This window comes from Silurus aristotelis, assembly GCF_946808225.1.
Source record: "Silurus aristotelis genome assembly, chromosome: 19".
NCBI lineage: Eukaryota > Metazoa > Chordata > Actinopteri > Siluriformes > Siluridae > Silurus > Silurus aristotelis.
Window position 1 is genome coordinate 20,145,345 of NC_139592.1, and position 21,373 is coordinate 20,166,717.

At 40.6% G+C, this 21,373-nt stretch overlaps 1 protein-coding gene across 40 annotated transcripts in view; it reads right to left on the minus strand.

Moving 5' to 3' along the window:
- hspg2 (heparan sulfate proteoglycan 2) overlaps positions 1-21,373 on the minus strand; it is a 95,835-nt gene that overhangs the window by 44,242 nt on the left and 30,220 nt on the right. For 23 of the 40 annotated variants that reach the window (XM_083570659.1, XM_083570652.1, XM_083570687.1 and 20 more), the window contains exons 4-34: positions 17,573-17,682; positions 17,333-17,391; positions 17,027-17,187; positions 15,789-15,827; positions 15,305-15,433; positions 14,411-14,599; positions 14,124-14,243; positions 13,889-14,020; positions 12,602-12,746; positions 11,150-11,301; positions 10,581-10,721; positions 10,295-10,461; positions 9,808-9,987; positions 9,324-9,668; positions 9,087-9,214; positions 8,756-8,842; positions 8,603-8,667; positions 7,706-7,767; positions 7,432-7,572; positions 6,575-6,748; positions 6,312-6,491; positions 6,064-6,182; positions 5,258-5,369; positions 4,892-5,005; positions 3,832-3,959; positions 3,659-3,742; positions 1,336-1,394; positions 968-1,035; positions 727-867; positions 450-641; positions 112-150 (exon numbers count right to left, since the gene is read on the minus strand). In XM_083570659.1, coding sequence (XP_083426785.1) covers positions 112-150; positions 450-641; positions 727-867; positions 968-1,035; positions 1,336-1,394; positions 3,659-3,742; positions 3,832-3,959; positions 4,892-5,005; positions 5,258-5,369; positions 6,064-6,182; positions 6,312-6,491; positions 6,575-6,748; positions 7,432-7,572; positions 7,706-7,767; positions 8,603-8,667; positions 8,756-8,842; positions 9,087-9,214; positions 9,324-9,668; positions 9,808-9,987; positions 10,295-10,461; positions 10,581-10,721; positions 11,150-11,301; positions 12,602-12,746; positions 13,889-14,020; positions 14,124-14,243; positions 14,411-14,599; positions 15,305-15,433; positions 15,789-15,827; positions 17,027-17,187; positions 17,333-17,391; positions 17,573-17,682 — 3,962 coding nt within the window. The remainder of the gene's footprint in view (positions 1-111; positions 151-449; positions 642-726; positions 868-967; positions 1,036-1,335; positions 1,395-3,658; positions 3,743-3,831; positions 3,960-4,891; positions 5,006-5,257; positions 5,370-6,063; positions 6,183-6,311; positions 6,492-6,574; positions 6,749-7,431; positions 7,573-7,705; positions 7,768-8,602; positions 8,668-8,755; positions 8,843-9,086; positions 9,215-9,323; positions 9,669-9,807; positions 9,988-10,294; positions 10,462-10,580; positions 10,722-11,149; positions 11,302-12,601; positions 12,747-13,888; positions 14,021-14,123; positions 14,244-14,410; positions 14,600-15,304; positions 15,434-15,788; positions 15,828-17,026; positions 17,188-17,332; positions 17,392-17,572; positions 17,683-21,373) is intronic. The other 17 variants (XM_083570678.1, XM_083570674.1, XM_083570667.1 and 14 more) reach the window with 3 other exon arrangements.

The following is a 21,373-nucleotide window of genomic DNA, read 5'->3' on the forward strand; positions in this document are numbered from 1 at the left end:
TATTCGTTTCATGCAACACGGCATGGTTACAAAAAGAAGTTTCACCACCACAACTGGTTAAAAAAGTACCACAACAAGTCAGAAACACGCTTTCCGCTCAAGTTTCTTTACCTTGTGTGAGCGTTTCAATCGTTTAATCTGAGTCTGCTTCTATAAAGTACCAAAAGTGTATATTTGATTAAAGTAAAGGTCCCACAATGAAAGATCTTGCACCACAGGTACGATTGATTGTGTCCTCAATCAGGCTTTTAAAATGAGATTACACCGAACTAGCAAGTTGTTGCCACTTTTCCCCACACACACACATCCAAAATGCTCCACTTTCCCCACTTTCACAGAGGCTAAAAAGCAACTCCAAGCACCCGGGATAAGGACAGAAGAGCTGGCAGTCCGAGTGAGAAATAAATGGGAGGTTTGTAGGGTACAAAGACAAACAAACTAGACTGTACCTTATCTCCCTGGTAGCTGGAGGGTAGCTGCCAGAAGTAGGGCTCCTGGCTGTGGTGGTCGAAGTTGGTGAAGGAGAGCTGCGTCCCCTCTGAGGACAATTCCACAGAGAATCCGGTGCTGATGCGGTTGGTGCGTTGCCGGTTCACAAGTGCAAAGCCATTCACGTTCCCGGGGGCAAACACGGTGGTGATCTAAGGACAAGAGACAGGAGAAATCTTAGTTCAAACCTTGTTGTAAAATTGTGAAAGCTAAAAGGCTTTTGTCTGCAGGCCTTACAACATCTCTGTACAAGGATGAGCTGGAGCACTGCTGAGTGACTCCCATGCAGAAGCATGCTAGGCAGCCATCTTTGTTGGCAGGGCTGAGGTGGAAGGCACCAGGCTTGCAGCTGGAGCAGGAGGGACCCTCGACGTTCATCTACATGTTGAAAAGGAGATCTAAAATCTTTCTCTGGGCTTCTTATCAATATGAGGCAAAACGGTACCGTAAAGACGTTTGTATAGTTTTGTGCACGTGCCTTGCAGCGGCAGATCCCGTCTGAACCGCAGCCTTCGCTTCCTCGCTGGTCGCAGTTTTGGCATCGGCCTGCAAACAGGAAATCTCAGTTCATTCTGAGCCACAATGCAAAACAAACACACCAGATTTTTACAGTCCTGCTTAATATCTGGCTCATCTTAAACCCGCTCTCTTTGAGATGAGCCAAATGCTAAAAGAATTACAGGAAAGACTTGTGAGAGAGGAAATTAAACAAAGCTGCTTCAAAAGCAAACTGATTTCTAATGTTTTTCCAGCCTCATGCACTTCCATCCAGCTATTTAATGGAGCAGCATCCTACTGTACAAAAAAAAAAATACAAATAAAAATACATTCTCGAGCAACCCATACCGCTTCCTGGAGTGCAGTCTTGTCCATGTGCAGGGTTGCCTGTGTATCCTGAGGCACATCTATAGTAGGAATTTAAAAAAAATATATAAAAAGAGCGCTTATTATAAGACTAATGAACCTAAAACATTAAAAAAGATTAGAAAAGTGTTCTTTTAAACATGTGCAAGATGAAGAACCCATTTTCTTGAAAAGCGTGTTCATTAACTTAAAGCCCACACTGCTAACCAAATCGAATCAATCAATCCAACCAAGCAGAATCCACGCCTGGGTCTATTGAAAGCCAAGAGTAACTGATTAATCATGTGGAATTAGGTGTGGTTCCTTCTTGATTGTAATAAAAACCTGAAGAGGAGACCCCTCGACACTACTGGTTTAAGACGTTTTACAAAGCAAAAAGATAGCCAGTATTAAAACTAAAGGTCATCCGATTAATCGGCAGCGAAAGTTGTTTGCTGGAACAATTGGCAAAAATCCATACCGATAGTTTTTCCGGGTTGTGTTTTAGCTGGAGCAGGTCCGCGGTCATTATACAGTACAAGAGCTGCCTCTGGAGGCAAATCATTGATGCCACATGCTGTTTGTTTTGCCACATGAGCCTTATTTGCACAATTTTTCAGAAGGTTTTGGGCTCATGGTAATTTTAATGGATATCAACCAGTGTTTGACTCATTAATATCATTCTATTGATAGATTGGTGTCAAGAGCAACATTATTTTTTTCACATAAACAGTTAATAAATAATAAAAGCTTATTGAATTGACTAGATTAAGCAAAGAATATTGTGACAAAAATGATTATAGGGACAGTATATCCATTATAAATCATAGTTATTTGAATATGCAAGTACATTTGAAGGCAAATAATTAAGTACTTTTACTGGAGTAATATTTTTAACTAATGTATCTCTACTTTAACTTAGTGACATGGTTTGTATACGTGTCCACCACTGAAAGTATGTGACATCATAAAAATACTTGATTTTGTAAACTTATCAGGTCAAATGCAGTGGAGCCATCAACCAACACCTTTAGTCAGCTCTCAAGGTGTTTTTTCCAGAATTTCTGCTTAATTCTTCTGCATCCTAATGCTATTCAAACACTCCTTCTTGTCAGATGTGTTGTCCTTCAGCATGCTCAACCAGTACTTGGAGCGGTTCATGTTTTCTCATGTTCAGGTTCGAGGCTGAAAGTTTACCAAGAAAACCCTTTAGTCTTGCCAAGGGTTATGTTGTTTGTGACCTTGTGTTGGTGAAGGAGTAGTCTTTCGCCCTTTATGGACTAGTGGGACTTTTTAAGTGTGCAGTTTTAGGCCATAAAAGAACATCTTCCCTTTAGTTGAGATTGTTCCCATATTGGCTCCCGTCCAACCCCTGCCTTTTATCAGCACTGCCATAAACTACATAACCACATTCCTCTGAGAAGACTCTATCCAGCTGTTTGCATCGCCAGTACTCTCACTTCACACTTGCACCTCTGGTTCTGGATCTGAAACGTGGACTTTGTGCTGACAAATTCTTTTAGATTTTGGATACATAACAGGCACAATCTGAAACCCCATAAATTCGCTCAAATGAAAAGTAAAATAAAAGCGTGCCAAAAGGGGTCCAAGCACCTCCCAAACAAAAGACAGCGAAGCTACATGAGACAATTGATTTACCAACTTTCACAAACCAAACCTCACGCAAGAATTTTTTTCCCCAGTAAGGAAATGCAATGGAGCTGTATATACATGTATGGTTCAATATAAACCATGTTCTTTGGTAAAGATACACTAGATTAAATGTTTCTCCAGTAAAATTGCTTCCTTTAAACTTTACTTGAGTACAAATTCAAACATTTTTGCTTTCCAAAATATTTTAATATTTAAAGTACTGATTTATTATGGCTATAATGTGATCATTTTTGTGACAAGACTTTTCGCTTAACCAACTCGGTTTATGTAAAAAGACTCCAATGTTACTCTCAGCACAGCGATCTATTAATAGAATGATATAAATGAGTCAAACACTGAAATCTTTTAAAATGATCAGGAGCCCAAAATGTAAAAAGAAAAGCACAATTAAGGACACGGGTGATGTGGCGAGTTCGAGTCTCAAGTTTCTACCATCATTTATTCCTCTCAAAATGTTTTGCTTGCTGTTAAACTGATGGTGAACTGTATGTTGGTGATAAGTAGATGCCACTAATGACGAATTACATTTTCTTCTTTACAGTCCACCTCTGAGGTCAAGACCTCGCCACATCCAGCTTGGCCAGCCCGGTATCCCCACTGAGCTTAAAATACTTTTCTAAATACTAAATAGGACAAAGTATAGAGTTCTCACCTCTCACAGTGTCTTCCAGTGTATCCAACAGGACAGTTGCAAGTCGGCTGTCCATCTCTGTCTAAGTAGCAGGATTTCGTCTCACTGTAGTAAAAAGAGAAAACATATAATCAGAAAGTCTGAACAAGCATTCTGATAGATTTTTAAAGACACTATGGCCAGGTTTGACGGACCTGCTTCCTGAGGTGGGCCCAAAACAAGGGCACGATCTACAAGCGTCCACCCCGCCAGTCACAGGATCGCCATAGAAACCAACATGACAGATTTCACATCTGGGCCCAGCTGTGTTGTGCTGGCATTGCTGGAATGGGGAAAAAAAGGACCGTGATCACACACTATGCTGGACCAGTGCGAACCCTCAGGAAAGAACTGAACTGAGTAAGGAGATGTTTATTCGACAGAATATTAACTTCAAAAGAGACGGAGAAAGTATTTTCATTTTAACAAATGTTCAAGTGCGATCGCTGCTGTGGTGTAAGAGGAATAAAACATTTCTGGACCAGCTGTTACTGTAAATTAGTCAACTTTGTGGTTTAAAGAGTAACTACGTATAGACGAAGGGGCGTCGAACGGGGACGTTAGTGTTTATACGGATTTCGACGAGTGGAAACTGCATTTAATTTTTCATGTACTTCCCTGCTACATTTATACACTCATCCCAGGGTTCAACTAATGCCTGAAAAGATTTGTCAGTACGCCTGAACTATCAGCTTGTTCGCTTCATCACTAGGGAACCACCACAACCACTGATGGACGTACGGCCATCTTTGAAAAGTTTCCCATACCACCGTCATACTGTGCTATGTGCAAGTCCTCTGTAGATATCTGAGTTTTATGCCCTCGTTCAAAAGAACTTTCATCACAACACGCTGCTCCATGTACTTACAAACACTGTTGTCTGCCATCTTGATCAAACAAACTTTGGTATAGCCTGCGACATGTGCGCCCCCTATCAGTTATAGGACACATTAGCCACTTAGTACCGCCACAATGGCATCTATTTTTATATCTGTAAAATCAAAAGTCCCGCTATGACTTGAACGACATTTTTCTAGAACGGCTGGATGCCAACGTGTTTTATTATTTACTTAACATGTTACACAAAGTCATGGGCAGGGCTGTACAGAGCGGCAAAGTCTGAGACAGTGAGTCACGTCTAGACCCAGAATCCAGTCAGCTTCAGAAAGCGTGTGTGTGTGTGTGTGTGTAAGTGTAAAGGAATGGCTCACCCACCAAGCATCTGCCCGTCTCTGAATCGCATCTAGTGGCATGCCCGTGGCATTCGCACTTCTCACAGGTGCCAAGGTACAGGCCTGAGCTGGTGCGTATGTATCCCACATCACAATCCTGCAAACAAAGCAAAAGTCAAGGTAACAAGGGTTCAGATGTTGGCAAGCGTTATTTCGCGCGATATCTTGAGCCGCTGCAAATCTGATGATTCAGAGATGACGTGAACCTCCACCCGCATTCCGAAGCGGATTAAAAGGAAACGGGTCATGTACGTAGAGCTAATAATCCTCGGCCTGTTGAGTGTGCTGGTTTAATGACTCAATGATTCCATGCAGTCTTGATTCGAGCTGAAGGAGGGGGTGGTTATACCTGGCATGACGGCCCTCTGTAGCCTTGAGGACAGGCGCACTCCTCCACCTCGAGAGCCCTCCCGTTCCCCGTGGAATGTGGCACCGCAATGTCCAGCTGGATGTCAGAAATGCTGCATAGAAACAAAACATGAGCATGAGCGGAAAATAAACTTGGTCATTACGGTTCTATCTACAGGTTAACTATGAACAATTCAAAAGTGTTTAGTAACGGCTCATTCTCAAAATTAAGCCTGATAACTTTATAAAAACCCTGTGAATTTTTCGGCAAGGAGACTTTTATGCCTTCCGACTTCTAGCACAAACAGGCCTTTGTAGTGCTAAAGAAAAACAAGATTAAATAAAAACCATACGTTCTTTTCCTGTTCTGTATTTAGGAAGGTGCAGCTCTACCTCTGCCATGTAAACCCATATTCTATGTGAGTCTCAGGACACGCCTCAGTCTCCATAGCAACATATTCACGTAGCAGCGTGGTGCTGAAAGAACGCGCTTGAAAAACAGACTGAAATTTAATCTATGTAAAAAAATATTGGCCACAAATTATTGGTCACTTTCTCATTAATAAAAGAATCGCGCATTTCCTAATAATTATACATAAATAAAACGTTTTTCACCGATGCAAATATGTTGAAAACAATACATCATTTAATCGGGTACTTGTATCCGATGCACACTTTTTTTTTTTTTTTTAATGCTGTTGCACCAATTGGTGAATCTTATCATCCATAATATGTATGTAAGGAGTCTCCAGTTTTAGTCATTCATAAGTTTGTAAATACTGAAAGAAAACAAAAATAACAACGCACCTGCTCTCGGCCATGTTGTCCGCATAAGTGGCTCTGATCATGAAGACGGACACGTCGGCCAGGACCATCAGCAGGTGCTCTCGAGTGCACGGCTGTCCGTCAGCTCTCCTCCACGCCGACTAGAAGAAACCATTTCTACTTAAGCCAACTCCAAAGTCAAAAGCATCATTTTACCAGCACACGGCACAGGTTCTCAAAAACAGGCTTTTAAATACGACTGAAATGATTAAGTAGCGCTCCCAGCACACCTCTCGGAAAGGCACGCTGATGGTGCCAGGGACTAGAGGCAGCGCATTGGTTTGAGAGTAGTGCTCCAGGAAGATGCCGTTGCCCTGGAGAACCACGTCAGGCTTGTTTTCGATCACCACAGAATAGCCGCGAGTCTCATAACGCACCCTGTAGAGCAGCTCTCCTCCATATGCAGTCACCTTCGTGGAGCATAAAAAAAATTGTCAGCACTTAAAGCAGGTTTCAGCCAGCGATGAGTCTTTGTAGCTTTGTGGGTTCTCACCTTGTCTCCACGGAAGTTCTCGGGCAGCACCCAGTAGAAGATCTCATTGGGAATGTTGTACGACCAGCGAAAGACGACCTCGCTGCCTCCTCTCTGAGTAATGCCTTCGGTGATCGACCGAGTATTTCCTTCGTTGGCGAGCGAAAAGAGCTGCCCGTTGACGCCACCTCGCACCTTTACACACAACAGAAACAATCCATTACTGGCGTGACACTAGAGGATCTGTTCATCATTAGAGCATAATAAAGAGTGAATTTCAATCTGTATGGTAGCATAGGATGAAGTGTTTCCTCAAAATCGGGACTATGAAACAAGAATTCAGGATTATAGCACTTCAGTTTACATTTACATTTGTGACATTTGGCATCCGGAGTGACTAACATTTATCTCATTCATTTAACTGAGCACTTGAGCGTTAAGGGTCTCGCTTAAGCAGCTTAGTGGTGGTAGAATTTGAACTCACGACCTTCTGATCATAAGTCCAACATCTTAACCACTCTATAAGTTGTCCTTTATATCTACAAGTGCTATAAGAAAAGTCACTCATCACTTCACCCCTATATGTTACACACACTATTGCTGCTGTATATTGTACAAAAGTTCTAAAGTAACTTCTTTATTAACTTAAGAACATAACTCATCAGTTATATACTCTGTATATTGTGGTCTTATTTAATTTGTATTGTCTCGTATGGTCTGTACTTCTGAGTCTCCAACAGCTGGAACCAAATTTCACTTCTCACTTGGCTAATACACCTGATTGATTTATCATGGAGCCTACAACTCAGAACCTTTATGTATACATGAGGCGAGACTATGTGTCATAAAATCCATTAAAAGCATCAGCGATAACCAACCTGATCTCTGGTCCAGGTGGAGCTGGCACATTGCTTGGTCACTCCCATGCAGAAACACTTCAAACACCCATCGGGATTTCCAGCATTCAGATGGAAGGATCCTGGCTTACACTCGTTGCACAAAGTTCCAGCTACGTTGGCCTGCGTAACATCGTGCACAAAAACCAAACGTGATAAATACACTGCAACAAGGTGAAATGCGGGGTTGTGCGGGTGCAAATTGAGATAAGCCCAGCGCAGGTGGTTTTAGGTAGTGGAGATAAAAAATCTTTACCTTGCAGTTACACGGCATGCTGCTGGAACTGATCGTTCCTCTGTTGTCACATTGTTTAATCTCTGGAAAAAAAAAAAAAAGGGTAAAATGACTACAGGAGAAATAATTCACTTTCCATTATACACAGAGCTACAGACTTATGCCTGGTAAAGGAAGAAAGAAAGGACAGGAGAGGGGGATGAAAAAATATATCACTTTATTCATCACAGACAGAGATAACTATTATAGCAGCAGTATAAGTCGACTAAAAGAAAGATAGAAGGACAGACAGACAAGCAGGGTGGATAGAATGATAAGATGGATGGATGGATGGAGTGAATTAGATAAGCAGAATAGATAGATAGATAGATAGATAGATAGATAGATAGATAGATAGATAGATAGATAGATAGATAGATAGATAGATAGATAGATAGATAGATAGATAGATAGATAGATAGATAGATAGATAGATAGATAGATAGATAGATAGATAGATAGATAGTGAATTAGATAAGCAGGATGGATGGATGGATGGATGGATGGATAGATAGATAGATAGATAGATAGATAGATAGATAGATAGATAGATAGATAGATAGATAGATAGATAGATAGATAGATAGATAGATAGATAGATAGATAGATAGATAGATAGATAGATAGATAGATAGATAGATAGATAGATGGGGAGATAGATGGGGAGATAGATGGGGAGATAGATGGGGAGATAGATGGGGAGATAGATGGGGAGATAGATGGGGAGATAGATGGGGAGATGGATGGATGGATGGACAGTATAATGTAATGTGTGATTAGCAGGGTTGTGATGAACATGGCTGATAAAACAGCAGATAGGAGTTGAAGGTGTTATGCGTTAAACTAAAAGATTTGATAAAAACTGTCCTCATGTACTACCTGCACTGTGAGCAATGCATTTGCCGTTAGGCTGCAGTGGACTTCCCACATACCCAGATGCACACCTACAACAAAAAAACACAACATAGGCGAGTTTTCTTTTTTTGCACAGCGTGTGCACTGAAAACGAGAATAAGAGAGTGAAGGACTCACTTCTCACAGCGGCGTCCCGTGTAGCCTAGTACGCAGGCATCGCAGGTTGCCTGACCGTCGACATCCAGGAAGCAAGTGTCCGAAAACCTGTACAAGAAACAAACACTTCTCAACAGAGACATCATGAACGATCATTACTCACGTTCCTCAGGACTGAGTTCATCGCTTAGTAAAAGAAATGTGAGGTAATAAAAGATGAAGTGTTGTAGCTGTTCACCTTCTAATGAAAAGCAAGTGTTTGATTTCTTTTGAAATCAAACTACAGAAATAGTCAAATTGAAATTCATATATAAACCGTCATTTGCTGTGTAGTGTCATATGAAGCTCTAACCTGCGAGACGTCTCTGTGTAAGGACAGGGACAGGGCTTACAGTCGTCCGGTCGACCCCGAGTGGGATCACCGAAATACCCGGGACGGCATTTATCACACTGAGGTCCCTCTGTGTTGTGTTGACAACTCTGAGAGAAGAAAAAAGAAGATAGAGAGAGAGAGGAATTATAAAAAAATAAAAAAAATAAAAAAAACCCAGAATTTAAATAAAAACACAGAATTAAAGGCGAAATGTACCAGGCAGTGTCCGCTGATGGGGTCACAGGCACTGGCATGGCCGTGGCAATTACACCCGGCGCAGGTGCCCAGGTAAGGACCACCAGGTACCCGCTCGAACCCGGACAAGCACGACTCACAGGAGAGGCCGGAGTAACCGGGTGGACACCTGCACTCCTCTACGTCTTTAGGCTGACCCTGCAGGCTGAACACCGCGGTGGTGGTGTCCATGACGATGTCACTCAGACCTACGCTGGCCATGCGGTTGTTATAGATTGTGCGGATGCTGATGCTCTCCAGGTTCGACAGGGTCATCAGGAGATCCGCGCGAGTCACCGGCTGCCCGGAGCTGTGTTGCCAGTTTTCCTAAAAAAAAAAAAACAAACACACACACACACACACACAGACACACAAAGTCTACATGAACTCGGATTAAATCTCTACCGTATTTCTGGCAGCTAATGTAAAACCTATGAGTGTGACTAATCTGTACATAAGGACCGACCTCTGTAAATTTGATCTCCCTCTGGTTTTTAACGTTGGGGTTTGTGGGAGAGCCGCGGCGGTATACAAGTCTGTTTCCGTTCCCCCTCAGGACCACGTCAGGCTTGTCCACTGGCTCCGAGCCATCCCTCTGCAGCAAGTAGCTCACCTTATACTTCAGATAACCTCCATAAGAGTCCACCTGAAAACCAGAGAGTAAACCGTAACGATCACATGACGAGGCTTTTGCACGAATGACCTGAATCTGAACATGGTGACAACAATGAGTTCTTATAGAGTCCACATGGCTACATGCAGTGTGACCTGTACAGTATAATCAATCTATTTAAGTCGATACGTTTTCCCCAAAAGTAATCAAAAAAAAAAAAAAAAAAAAAGTTAATTAAAAATAAAAATAAATAAAAAATGTGTGTGTGCGCACGTGCGCGTGTGTGTGTGTGTGTGTGTGTTTGTGTGTTTGTGCATATGAAGCAGAAGTAGAAAATTACCTTGCTGCCCAAAAACTGCCGTGGCAGAGTCCAGTACGATTCCAGGTCCAAGAAACGGCGAGACAAATCCACCAGCTGGAGCTCCTCTTCCTCCGGATTAACCATCAACTGAGTAGAGGAGAGAGGCGGAGGAGTGCCTGGCCGAGACGGGAAGGACACGTTCACACCTGGGAGAGATAGAGAGGGGGGGGGGGGTGGTTGAAAAAAGAGCGAAAATTATTTCCCCTTTTCAAACCCGTTTCATCAAACCCTATCAACATGTCATTAACACCATCTTGTGTAGTACCTTTAAAGTTCTCCTCCTCGGTAAAGCGCAGTGAGATCTGGCTGCGGTAGCGCCCCGTGCTGTGGCAGATCTTGGTGATGCCGGAGCAGTAGCAGGGTGCACACTGACTGCCCAAGTTAAAGTGTCCTTCGGGGCAGTTACCTGGGAGGAGAAACAGAGACATAGACGTTTTCATACATACTTATTTAACGATAATAACATGGCCAACAGACAAATAGATAGATAGATAGATAGATAGATAGAGATAGATAGATAGATAGATAGATAGATAGATAGATAGATAGATAGATAGATAGATAGATAGATAGATAGATAGATAGATAGATAGATAGATAGATAGATAGATAGATAGATAGATAGATAGATAGATAGACAGACAGACAGACAGACAGACAGACAGACCACACAGGATATTGAAAGACCTGCTTTAGAGCTCCGAGCTCTGTTTTCTATGCTTATGAATATGTTAATTAATGTAATAAACTCTATCAACTGTGAACAAACTTGATATTTCGAGTTGAATGTAATAAATGTGTTTATAGTCATCATAAGTGTTGAGCTGTTCTTACTGGGTAAACGAGTCAGGGTTAACACTCCATCCGGAATGGCAAACACCAAGCCTTTTGCGTTTATCGCTTCGCACGTGTACGCGCCCTGGTCTGCTTCCTTCACATCACGAATGGTCAGAGTCCCGCGGCCATTCTCGCTGGTCATCGTAATCCTAAAAAGAGAGAGAAAAAATTGAAAGAGAGAAAAAAAAAAAAAAAAAAAGTGTGAGTGAGAGGCTTGTTAGCTCGAATCTTAATAACTTGGCCCATTTTCTCAAAACTGGACATTTTGACATTAAAAAGGCATGTCGAAATCCCAAAAAAACTGGACAAACAATAGCAGCTCTTTTCTCCCTGTGGTCTCAGATGACCAGTGTGACATTTTAAAATCCTATAAAGAAAGAGGAGGAAAAAAAGTTACCAATTTAATATGTTAATATATAATCGTTATAAAGAAGCAGTTTTTTTTTCCTCCCTGGCCGGATGACATGACTGACCAAATTACAATCCCAGAAGCCAAAAATACCCTCGGGTCTGGTTCCAATTATGTCTATGAATTACAATATATAGCAACTGAACATTTTGGACTTTTTTCAACTTGTGTAATGGTTTTTATTTACTCGTAAATAAAAGGGAAAGAAACTGAACATGATCAGACTCTCTGCTGTCATTTTTGTGTTTTGAAAGTCATCAATCAAATACAACACAACAATGTTACTGTTCAATACTAAAACTAATACACTATTTAAGCAGAAGTATTGGGACGCCAGGCTTGTCCAGCCATATGTGGTTCTTCCCCAAACAGTTAACACAAAGTTGGAAGCGCACAGTTGTTTAGGACGTCTATGGATGTGGCGGAATTACATTATCCCTTCAACTGAACTAGGAGACCCAACTCTGTTCCAGCATGACAATATCCCCGTGCACAAAGCCAACTTCGTGAAGATATGGTTTATATGGGATGGAGGAAAAGAGCTTAAATCCTGCAATAGATCTCTGGTCTTAACCATATAGGATGAATTGGAACGCTTCCTGTACCCCAGGGTTCCTCACATTACCTACATCAGTACCTCCTCGTACCAGAGAAATTTCCCTACAATTACACCATTACAAAGAATTCCCGTTTATCAAATCGATGTCCTGTGCAATGCCGAAGTTAATAAGAACTTAAATACCCTTTTCAACAATCCACTACATCCTCTGCTCTAATGACTTTCCCATGGTGAAAAATAAACAAGCTCTTACAAAAGTGCTGACAAAAGAGTCTCCTTCCATCTCAACAAAATAAAATGTCTTTTACTATTCATTATCATGAACATCAAATCATGTGATCTACAGCTGGAACTACTGCAAAAGCTGCTTTTATAAGACATTATAAAACAGCATCTGACCAATCAGAATTGAGAATTCATCAGCACCCTGGTATATTGGAAATCCTCCTTATTATAAATCGTACACTAAGGGGATTAATACCTGTTACTGGTCGGAATGTGGCCCCAATTTAGCCTCCACGTAATAATGGGGATGGGCACACCAACTGCCGTGCAGGTGAAGGTCACCGTCTGCCCCCGTGCTGCTGTAATGGACTCTTCCGGAGGGCTGGTCACTGTAGGAGGGGCTGTACCATAATAGAGACAAAAACAAAAACAAGATCCGGGTTTAACATTTTTTTTCACATTTTCGCTCGCTCTCTCTCCCACAAGTATGTGGAAACTCAAATCCATGCATACACACGCAGGGCACATTCTTATCCCAAATGAGTGGAGATATATTTGGTTGGCACTGTTAGTAGGAGGGCTGGAAGGGCAGAAATCTAATACTTTTACTGCACTGACTGAAAAATGCCCGAATGTCACTGAGTGAACAAGTTAGTTGGAAGTAAAGGTGTGTGTGTGTGTGTGTGTGTGTGTGTGTGTGTGTGTGTGTGTGTGTGTGTGTGTGTGTGTGTGTGTGTTTGTGTATGTGCCACTGGCTCCTGAATTCTGACCTGCAGAGACAACACTCAAATGTTTCGAGATTAAGCCTCTGAATACCAAACCAAAGGCAAAAATTCTAAACAGTATATAATATTAGACAAAAGCAGTTTATTATACTCGAGCAGTAGCATGATCTTTATAACGCATTTGGGGACCTTAGAACACACTTTGGAACAGAGTCAGTGCTTCGGTCTAATTTGTGTGAAATGTTCCTCAATATCGTTCTGACAGTTTTGTCTTGTATCAATGAAGAACATGAAATGGCCGGACCAAATGCATTAGCAAAGTCAGGTACTGATGTAGGTGAAGGTGAGCAGGCTTGGAGTGCTTTAGGGTTGAGGTCAGAGCTCTACAACGGGCCATTCAATATCGTCCACTCCAACCCATGTAAACCGTATTTTCAAGGAACTCTCTTTGTGCACGAGAACATCGTCATGCCGGAACAGGTTTGGGTCGAGTGAATGGATGTACTAGCATAAAAGTTTCCCAAGACATTCCATATATTGTGTGCCTCCAACTTTGTGTTAAGAATTTGGCAAAGAACCACACAAAGCTCATAGCAAATTATAAAAAAATTGTTACAAAAATGCATTCAAAAATAATTTTCATGTTCTAAAATAATTGTAACTTCATTTTTAAATAATAAAAAAAATACAAATAAATTGTGGGAATGTAGAAGTGCATTAACAGCTAGAGAGAAAACGTCAAAAGAATGAGATAGCGGCTGAAAGAAAGGTTAATAATGAGCTCCGAAGTCATTCGTAAGCAGTAAAGAATGCCTTACCGCAGGCGTACTCGTCAGAGCGGTCACGACAGTCAGGCTCCTCGTCACACTGATAGCTAGCGGGAATGCAGGTCTGGTCACTCAGACACTGGAACTGCTCGGGAGCGCACACGTCCCCGGGTTTTTTAGCGGCTACGTGCACAAAACAGACAGAGAACATGGAGCGCTTGTTAATGGAATGCTGAGCGTGTAAATAAGTGGATGTAAAGGGAAGACTGAGGTTGCGAAAGCTTACGACAGTTGATCTCGTCAGAGTTGTCGTGGCAGTCGTTGTCTCCGTCACAGCGCCACAGTTTAAGAGCACAGCGACCGTTCTGGCACTTGAACTCGTTGGGCTCGCAGGGTGAAGGAGTTCCTGCATAGTCATAATTATTTATTGCAGTATGTAATGTGTAATTCGAATCTTGCAGGGTTTTAGATGTTTTATAGCAGTATAATCAGAATAGGGATTAATGCAATAGTGTTTACAATTTAAAAAACTTTTCAAATACTTATGGACCCGGGACTTTCTCAGACTCTTACCACACTTGAGCTCGTCGCTCCCGTCGCTGCAATCGCGATCTCCGTCGCACAGGTAGTCTCGGGAGATGCACTGTCCGTTCTGACACGTGGCCTGGTCGGCGCGGCACGGCCCGGGACGTGGAGGGATTTTAACCTCTGACGTAGGACTTGGTATCGGAATGGGTAGAAGAGTAACGGGTTCTTCGGGAGCTAGCGAAACGTAATAGCGATGATATTATCATTTGAATAAGACTCTGTGCTAATGGTGTTCTCACTGTTCACTTTACATCTAAACTAGAAGATAGTATATTAAAAAGGAGCCTTGGTTAAAGAATTGACTTTACATGCTAGCAATATATTTCCAAATGCTATTCTTTATTATTATCATTATTATTATTGTTGTTATTAAACATTACAAAAGCTAAAATGACTCCAAGTTTACATATTGTACATATTCTATTTGGCCAAATGTATTGGGACACCTGTTTGTTTGTTTTTTTAGACATAACTGGTTCCACAAAACTCTATAGGTTAAGCTAGCAAGAGATTTTCCCTTCACTTGTACTAAGAGACCCAAACCTGTTCCAGCATGACAACATCCCTGTGCTTAAAGCAATGAATTATGCTGCTCTATCAGCAGTCACACAATCAATAGACACACATACCTAACCAATCAATAACACTGCCCCAGTGTATGACAGGAAAATCTGTATGCTTTGGCTCATGAGCCCTTCCTTTCTTTTTCTACACTCTTCACGTCCTATAATTCTGGTACAAGTTAATATTGGTTTAATTTCCCCAAACAATCTTGTTCCAGCACCAAACTAAATGTTGAAAGAGATGTTCAAAAAGATAATGGTCAGGTGTTTTGTGTCTATATAATGTATTTAAAATGTACAGCATGTTCGTACTCACCACAATTGATCTCATCGCTCATGTCTGGACAGTCCGGTCGATTGTCGCAGACAAAATCCAGAGGTATGCACGCACCGATTTGACAGCTGAACTCGCTGGTGGTACAGGGCCTGGGTAAGATGGGCTCCGCTAACAAGAACAGCGACAGACAGTGAGGCTGAAAAAGGCTCAGTATGCAATCATCATGCAAACACATGGCAACCTCGCTAAGATCTATTAAAAGAATGTGTAAAAACTTTCTAATCAATCCAAAGAGGATCCATTGCGGATTTGGTTCTAGCATGTTTTTTTCTCGAACAAAAGACATGCAGTCTTCACTTAGAGTTTTTCCAAACCACATCATACAACAGATTCCATGCATGCAAAGCATCTCCTCGTGTATATCCATGCATGTGATGATCCATTCCTTGGTAATACATTTCTACAACGTGACAATAGCTACACTCTATTTGTTACCATGCAGCAAGCATGGCACACTACAAACCTGGAGAAGCTAGAGGCTCCACGTGGAGGGTGGTATCAGCTACAAACCAGACATAAAAATGAGCTTTATGCGTAGCCACAACATTGACATATATATCGGAAGGTGAAAAAACTTGTCTCGAGTCCTACGAGGTGACAAGCACCATCAAATCTAATTCATACTATCATATGATGGACAAAGTGTCGAATCTGGAATGCTGGAGCAGAGATATGCCAAAACCCTTGAAATTTAGTGTGAACAACATGGCAGTAGGGCATCTCGACATCCTGACTATTCCCAATATCAAAGGAGTGAATAAATGAAAGATGGAAGTAATGAAGACATTTGTTAAAGTAGAACATATCTTAAGAAAATTTAATATTAAATTTAAAATACACACATTTATATACACCCATATATATATATATATATTACCCATATGGGGTCTAACAAATGTTTACTTATTAATTAAAATGTTTTCATTTATTTATTTGAATTAAATAAATTTAATTTGTGCCAATTTAATCAATTACTTCGTTTAATTAATAAAATAAAATAGTGGATTGCATTAATTAGATTTATTCTTCTTTAATATATTATATTTTTTATAAAATATTATCAAATATAATTTTCAAGCAGGCATTTTATTTAAAATAAAAAAATGTAAACTGTTGTTTACAAATTTTGATAATAATGAACCGCACTAATAAAAAAAAAATTACAAGCAATTTTATGTTTTGGTTTCTTGCCCAAAAACGCAGCAAAATTAACCCGGACCCGGATCTTTAAAACATGAATTTTGTGTACCATTATGCCACTAATACATTCACTGTGTCTAGGAGTTATCAAAGTAAGCTAAAAAAGTGTTCTAAAGATATATTTGGACTGTATTCAATTGTACAAGATGACATTTGCTTTAACATTTTGTTAAATCAGATGCTATCATTAAATTATAAAGACCTTCCACATACGTGCCAAAGCAACAACATTGCCTTCGTGTTTGACAAAGGATGTGGTACTCTCAGACTCATGAGCCTTTCCTTTCCTTTTCTATACTCTTCACTTCCTATAATTCAAAACTGCTTTTACCTGTCCAAAAGATTTTGTTCCAGAACCGGGCAAAAGGATAACATTTTACAGTTTTCTCTTTAACTATAAAAGACTACTTGACCTTTCGGTTGAAATAAGTAGTCCTGCAACCCCTAGTATACTACATATGATGTTAAGATATACAAATACAATCATTTAAGGGTGCTTACCTATTCCCAGACGTCTAAAATCAAAGCCCCTGATAGAGGTCACGTAAGACGCGAAGGAGCCTTCGCTGACCACGGAGTACAGCACATCTCGAATTTGAGCTTCGTTATCGTTTTCGTCCGAGCCAACGTCCAGTTCCACGAACACATCCCTGCCGATTTGCCTTAAAACACAAGATAGGTACCGTGTGAAAATAAACGCTATTCGGACATGCCGTTTTGAAAAATATTCATCTGTGTACTTTTTTATTTCTTAGATAGGTGTGCATGTTTTAAATAATAATTTTCGACACAAAAAACAGCCATTACTTGATGAGGACCACATTGACAGTTTGGGTTCCGGGTATCCTGAAGTAGTCAGACTCAAGCTGTGGGAGAGACAAATACCATCAATTACTTTCATCCCACACAGCTGGCGACATTACACACAGTGTATAAAGTCTTGATGAAGCCTGGCGATAAAGTTTTATTTTTATTAACCCTGGTTTACTCTCTAAGCACGTGCATATACGTAGCACGGAGAATAAAACATGGTTTGAAATTGCACACCGTGTCGACAATGGCGGCGGAGATTTCTTGAAATGCAACAGAATCGAAGTCGTCAAGCTCAGGCCCATAGATGAAGGAGTCTGTGAAGTTCACCAGGGCACGATAGTATACTGCAGGGGGAAAGGGAAAAGACACAACCTCAGAGTTCAACCTCAGAAACACTTATACAAAGAAAAGCAAGCTCAGTTTTTACACCAAGATCAGTTTTTACTGATTTTTTACATTTTACTAATTAAAAAAATTATATACTGGAAAGCAAAGAGGGTCTTAATATTAAAATAATCTGTTCGTCCAAAAGATGCAGTGTCAAAAGGCTTAGCAGGTCCAGTTTCTAGTAAGAATTTGCATTTTATTTTATGCTAGTTATCGCAGATGATCTCTATCAACTGAGTATAAGGTTGATCTGTAAACAGCTCCAGTCTTCTATTCTCACTTGAATGCCAGGACTTCTCCTGGGTGGGCATTTACTTGAGTCTGGTTTCAGGTTAAGCGAGGAAGTCAATATTTGGGCTATTTCTTACAGCCAACTGCTACTTCCAATGGGAGACGGATCTTGTGTCAACTGTCCGGAAGGTCTAATGGTGTCAATGTGCACATTGTCGCACATCCACATACATGCTCACTAAAAAAAGGTTATACAAAATAAATCTGTTATTATATAAATATGGCATTTACCGCCAGATGGTCATTCGTTCTGCCTACACAATTTCATACTTATGGAATTATTATTGGACGGAACAGCTTTCCCAACACGGCTCTTCAGATGCTGTATTTCAGCTTGGTGCTTGGCATCAAAACCTTTGTTGCTGAAAAGCATTCCACATGTATACCCTAATGATCTACAATTCATAAAAATGGCTTATGGTCACCCATGAACCCTTAGGAACCCTGACTTTATTGAATAATTTTATTGTATATTGTATATTGTTTGTACCCAACACCTGCTGCTGTGATCATAAAAGACTGTCCTTTGATTATCTCTGGATTCTGATTGCGCTTCAAAACCTATAAGCTGAAATCCAATTTAGCAGATCGTGTAAAAAAGGAAAATGTTTTCTGTCAGTCAATGTCTATTGTTAACCAAATCAAAATTCGACCCTATGCAGGAACGCGATGGCCACGCTTCCCTTCCTGCGCTTGTATTTCTGCAACGTCATTCCGAATTGACCCCAAAAAACAAAAAAAACCTTTAAAAAGCAATCTAAATGGAAAGAAGTCTCAAGGAATCAATGCCCGCTAAGAGGGATATCTCGATCTAAAAATATGAACACCACAAAACCATAATCTCTTGTATGGCCATGACCCTAAACAGTAGCATAGCCACTGCTTAAGTCATCAGTCGCTCCAATATCCTTTCCTCTCATTCTTTTGCCCTGCACTACTCACTTTTTCCGTGTGGGAAATTCCCAGTCAAGTTGTATCGAACGCCAAGAGCACAGACCAGGGCAAAAAAAAAAAAACGTGGGGGGAAAAAAGCATTCCAAACTCTTGATTCTCAAATGTTTTGGGTGTTAGAGCAGAGCAAGTAGGACTGTGGGGGCTTTATGGACCACGATCGCAGTGGAACACACGGAGGCCTGTGTGCCAGACAAAGGGCTGATTCAGGCATATGGCCGCGCGAGCCTTTCCAGCATGCTGTTTTCAACTCAACCTTCCGAGCAAATCCTTAGTCTCTGGATGCACATTCAGCACAGTTCACATCGATTAAACAGAGGTAAAGAAAGAGACTTAAAAACATTGATTTGCCAAGTTGATGACTTTATTTTTCCTCCGACACATACTGTACATGGACAGTCATATACTGTACTAAAAGAGCTTCACTGTTTTTCAATCAAATAATACTGGTTTCTTCAGAGCTTCTAAGCTTGGGAATGGCAAATACCACCCACACAAAAATGAATAAACATCACTACTGTTCATGTGCATTCATTAAATTTCACTCTAACAGCCTGAAGCACTGAGCTCATAGTTTGCGTATTTGACATAATCGTCATTGATCTAAAATACAAGGATACCACAAGATACCTCAATGAAGTTGCATTTCATTGTTCACTCAGGCTTTCCACCAAAATATTAGTTAGACTCAAATAAGACCATATTTAACATCTGAAATAATCATTTTAAATTCCAACTATAATATGGGCTACGTTACAATCTTTGATGTGTGTCAGAAACAGAATCGCTGATGTTTTTCCTGTGTTTATTTGCATGGTTGGTGCACTGTAATATCATGGCTCACTGCTCACTTCTACAGATTCACTGCTGCCACACAACGCAACAACCAATCACACGGTGCAAATTCAGTCTAGCTCCGAACGTTTGGCAGCGCTGAAAGTCTGCTTCTAACACCACAAAGAATACCTTTTGGCCATGTGCACACTAATAAGTATTAATTTGAAAATGCTCTCCGTTTTGTATCCACTTTAAAAATGCCGTTTTGAAAAACCTTTCATAAACTATGATACATTTCTAGTCATCTTTTACTCATTTTTAGCCGTGATGTTTTAAAGAGCCATACAATAAACCAGTGGTGGGTGATCAGGGGCAGCCAGGCCTTCTCTGCTAGCCTAAACACCATCAGAAGCACTGACCTACATTTACAACCTAAATTCTAATATTTGTTTCATGAAATTGTATTAATTTATTCCTAACAGTTTGTGTGTTGCCATGTCGATCTAATCTGCCCAGGGCCTTCAAAGTCAGTACTGCTGGCCTTTTCACCATAATCTCTTTAAAAAATAGCATTGTTTCTTTAACCAATCAGATTTCAATATCGCCTCACAGGGCAGCTAGCTGGCCCAGAATAGCATCAGCATTTTTCCATCCTCTGATTGGTTGGTCAGAGGGAAACTGTTAAATACAAGTTCGACTGGCAAAACACGTGTGTAGCTCTGCACACATTAATACATCAAAGTAATACTTTTTTTATGCCTACAGAGGAAGAAAAATTTATTTAGTCACGGACATACTTAAAAAATACATTTTCACGAAAAGCTAGACATTGTGGGGAGGTCGCCAACCCCGAAGCTAGCTAGCGTGTCTCAGAAAGGGTTTGTTCACCACTTCCAGACCAGTGAATACGAGTGGTACCACTAGATTACAGCCTCTGAGGAGCGGTGCTAATTAGGAGTCTGCATCTCTCGTGAGTAGGTTGAATTCTACTTACATTTTTATGTTTTTGTCATATTATTAGACAAATATTGATTCTGAACTGCTCCAGATGATGTAGGTGGCACAGTTGCGGTTGTAGTGTAGAGGTTTGGAGCTTGCTTTAGTAAAATGGTATTCACCCTCCATATGTGAAATGCCTCTCTCTCTGTAATGCCACGTGTTGTTACATTGTGTTTTTGTATTGTATCGATAGTTTCTATGATTGTGACATGATAGTGGTGGTATTAAGAGGTGGGTTAAGTCGGGTACCTCCCCATTGAAGGCCCAGGTACCAAATGCACGGCCCACCACTGCAGTAAATAAATGTAAGGCAGAAATGACGCAGGTCAAAGCATATTACATCACACAGGGACGTAAACGTTTTCACAAGTTTCATTGTGGACAAGTAACTTTTGGGAAACAACTGAAAATGGCATTTTCAAATTTATCAAATTAATATTTAAAAAATATTTTTTTACAAATTATTAATTTCATATTTTAGAAAAGCAAATAGGGTGATATTTTCCATTATAATCCAGACCTGGAAATCACCCAAAGAAAATTCCATACTTTTTACAAAATGCGTAACCATGTTCACTATATGCTGTCAAGGCCATGCCCCAAAATACAGCTATATTTTTTAAGCTTTCT